We start from the raw sequence: 3,425 nt of genomic DNA, 5'->3' as shown, positions 1-3,425 counted from the left end.
CTTAACAACGAGTTCCCTCAGGGTTGGGTTGGCAGGAATGGTCACGTTCATTGGCCTGCGAGGTCTCCGGACATAACTTCTTGTTCATCAAAGCACAAGTTTACTTGATGCCCGTTGAGAACATCGAAGACTTGCGTCACCGAATAATTGCAGCCTTTGAACTTGTCACTCCTGATATGATCAGACGCTCGTTTCAAAACATGCTTCATCGTGCCCAAACATGTATCGTGGCAAACGGACGTATCATAGAACCTCACTGGTAAAATTCTTATGTTTATTCGAATAAAATGTTCAATAGGGACTTGACAGCATGACGTCACGCCGTACCTTTGGCCATGGCCGCCATTCTGGTATACTTTTTATCCCCAGGATAAAAACTATTGAAAAAAAATGTGACGTAGCACTGCCAAGTCCCTATTAAATCATTTCTATCATTTACGTACAATAATGCGAAGGCTATTGGGCCCTATGGACAGCTTGTTTTTTCCAGCAGCTCATATCTTCGTGAAAAAGTGTTGTTTTCCAATGAAACCAATTTCTTTGAACATTTTCGACAGCATTCTACAACTTTCTCATTGAAACGTTTTTCTAGCACCTACTGGTGAAAAAATATTTTTTACAAAAACCCGAAATTATTTCCGATTTTTATGAAATTTAGGATTTAAAACGATCCCACACTAGACATAATACCCCGAAAATTTCGCAACTCTATCTCTTGCAGTTTCTGAAAAAATGCCGAGTCAGTGCATTAAAAACACCCTGTTTATTTTTCTTGAAGGTGTGGGGGCCAATCATCCATTTTATATTCATCCCTAGGTGAGTAGATAATTTTGTATTAGAGAGCCTAAAAGTTCGGTTTTTATTTTCAGTACTCACTCTTGAGCTTCAAGATCTTCGTTTTCTTGACTAAATTCCACACTTTAACTCGACGGATCATAAGATGAACCAATGTCAGGATAATGAGAAAATTCACTAAAACTAGGAAGTGATAATAATGGAGAATTTAAGGGTTCCGCCACTGGTCTAGGAGTTATAAACGGACTTTCGTCATCCTCCGAATCATAATACATGTCTTCAGTGCGACTAGATTTACTTGACTTTGTAGGAGAGGAAGTTGAGTTACTCAAAATATCACACTGGGCACTATGCGACAATCCTAAGTCTAATAAATATTCATATTTTTAAATTAGTATTACCAAGAATGTAATTATTTATACTCAGGGAGAATGAATATGTCGAGACTATCGACGGACACGTTGAGGCCCTAACCCCGTCACGCTAAGGGGGGGTGGGAGGGGAAAACGAGGCGGTCTTATTTTTTGCGTCCTCGCAGCAGCGTTAATCGCGTCGAAAAACGTAATTTATAAGAACCAATGAGATTGCAGTATTATTTGATTTTATTAAAGCGGAGGAGCATACCGGGGGGCCCAACAGGTGGAATTGGAGAAACGCCAAAAATAATCTCGACATATTTATTCTCCCTGAGAATAAATAAATACATTCTTGGTATTACTATGCAAATTTCTAATACTCTGAATATTTTGCAAATTGTATTCACTTGAACAGCAATATCCATAGTTTTAAGTTTGACTTGTGACGCAGTTTGCATAGTAAAATTTATCCAAAGATAGTTATAACGAACAATTAACATCAATTTACTATAACCACTTCCTTTAAGAAGCGTGGGTATGAAATTGGGTTGGACCCTCACTTAAAACTAATTCGGGAGCATCTGGTGCTTCTGATAACCACCTAACTCAATTCCTTCCTCTCCAGGAAAGGTTTCAGCATCCAGCAATGTTAAGTCAACTAATCTGACTCTTTCAAAATCTTTTGGATTTAAAATGCTGGAACTGAATTTCTCTTTATGCGGCTAGCTTAGCAGTACGCGGATGAAAACTATCAGAGAGGGGGGTGTCTATCCGGTGATTGAGAATTTCATTCTCAATCACCGGATAGACACAAAGAGCTTGGCTCCCGCCGTTCACCCGCGCCTATCCCGTTCCTCCCCCACCCGCGCCCCCATCTCAATCACCAGAATTTCTAATCACCAGAATTTCTAATCACCAGAATTTCTAATCACCAGATTCTCCCGTTCACGGGTTGCTTTCCCCCCAACCCCCATTCACTGGATACTTTATCTCTCGTTCACCAGCTCCTTTCCCCCATTGCTTTCACCCCTTCTAATCACCAGTTGCTTTCCCCCATCCCCATTCTCCAAAATTAGTTTTCCTCGCGCAGATATCTGGAGATTAGATTTTTTACCCGTTTGCTTATCGCTTCAGAACCCCTTAATTTTCTAGTCTCTAGGTAATAAAAACAAGTTATTTACATTTAATTTTTTATTTTAGAACTTTGTTTTACATGTTAGTAGGTACTATCAGATATTCCATTAGATGGTTATCTTGTGCATTACACAATGAAAACAAATTAAAGTAGCTAAGTTTACAGGTTAATTGGTTATCTACGAGTAAATTAGTAAAATCTTGTAGTACTTCCGAGGGTGATTTAAAACAGCCAAAATAAGATTTTACTTGATGGTACGAATTAAATTGATCTGGGTACAAAAATAAACCCTCGAAAGGTTTTCCATATAATAATTCGTGAATTTTTTTAAGGTTTTTAACAATAGCTAAGTACATGCATTCGATAACATTTTTATGTTCGTTTAAAAGATTTATTTGAAACCGAATAAAATCAATTTTTTTTTGGAACTCACCGATTTCGCGAGCTCCCAGATCCAGAACATGACCGTAGGCAGAGTTCAATTTGATGTTGTTGGTAGTGGCGACGACGGATACGTTGTTGTCGTGATAGTCGATGATGTTGTGGGTTAGAGACGATGCTCCGGTTTGCGTAGCGGCGAAAAGCTCTCCCCAAAGAGAGAGTAGATTGGTGAAAGCTTCGGAGGTCAGGAACAGAATATTTTCGTTCGATTTTTTGAAGAAGAGAACTTGTAATTTTGATCCGTCGAAACCAAAAGAAATGTAGACTGATCCTCCTAACGTGATTTTTATGTTGATACGTCTTTCTTGGCCCCTGCGTTTGGATACGGTATGCGTCTCGGCTATAGAAAATGAAAATGTTAAGCCTTTGTCCATTGAAATAGTAATAGTATTAATAAAATAATGCTTACCAATAGATCGTTTTTCCATGTTTACGGTAGATGACGAGAGCAAAGCGGATGCACTTCTTTTCAGTTCAGCGTCTCAGAGAGAAATGACGCATGGGAGATTAATCAGTTCCTATCTTGTTGAGATTAATTCATCACGTGATCTAAACTTCAAATAACCCTCAAATTCTATCGGCTCTCTCTCTCTCTGAGATAACAGTTCTAGACACTCGAAATTAAACCGTCCCGTGCTCGAAACTGCCTCTAATTATTCCCATTGACGTCACATATTAATCCACTTGGAAGAAGAAGA

At 38.8% G+C, this 3,425-nt stretch overlaps 1 protein-coding gene across 1 annotated transcript; it reads right to left on the bottom strand.

The window, feature by feature from the left end:
- Window positions 1-920: 920 nt before the first annotated feature.
- LOC149955592 (uncharacterized) lies at window positions 921-3,425 on the bottom strand. Its single transcript, XM_090166701.1, has 3 exons — window positions 3,137-3,425; window positions 2,450-3,067; window positions 921-1,162 (listed from the first exon to the last, which is right to left on the bottom strand). The coding sequence occupies exons 1-3, from the start codon at window positions 3,153-3,155 to the stop codon at window positions 921-923; spliced, it is 879 nt and encodes a 292-aa protein (XP_090022827.1). The 5' UTR covers window positions 3,156-3,425.

Source organism: Leiobunum rupestre, chromosome 2 (genome assembly GCF_980474605.1).
Source record: "Leiobunum rupestre chromosome 2, qqLeiRupe1.1.hap1, whole genome shotgun sequence".
In the NCBI taxonomy this organism is placed as follows: Eukaryota; Metazoa; Arthropoda; class Arachnida; order Opiliones; family Sclerosomatidae; genus Leiobunum; species Leiobunum rupestre.
The sequence above is the reverse complement of the archived record's forward strand: the minus strand, read 5'-3'. Positions and strand labels throughout refer to the sequence as shown.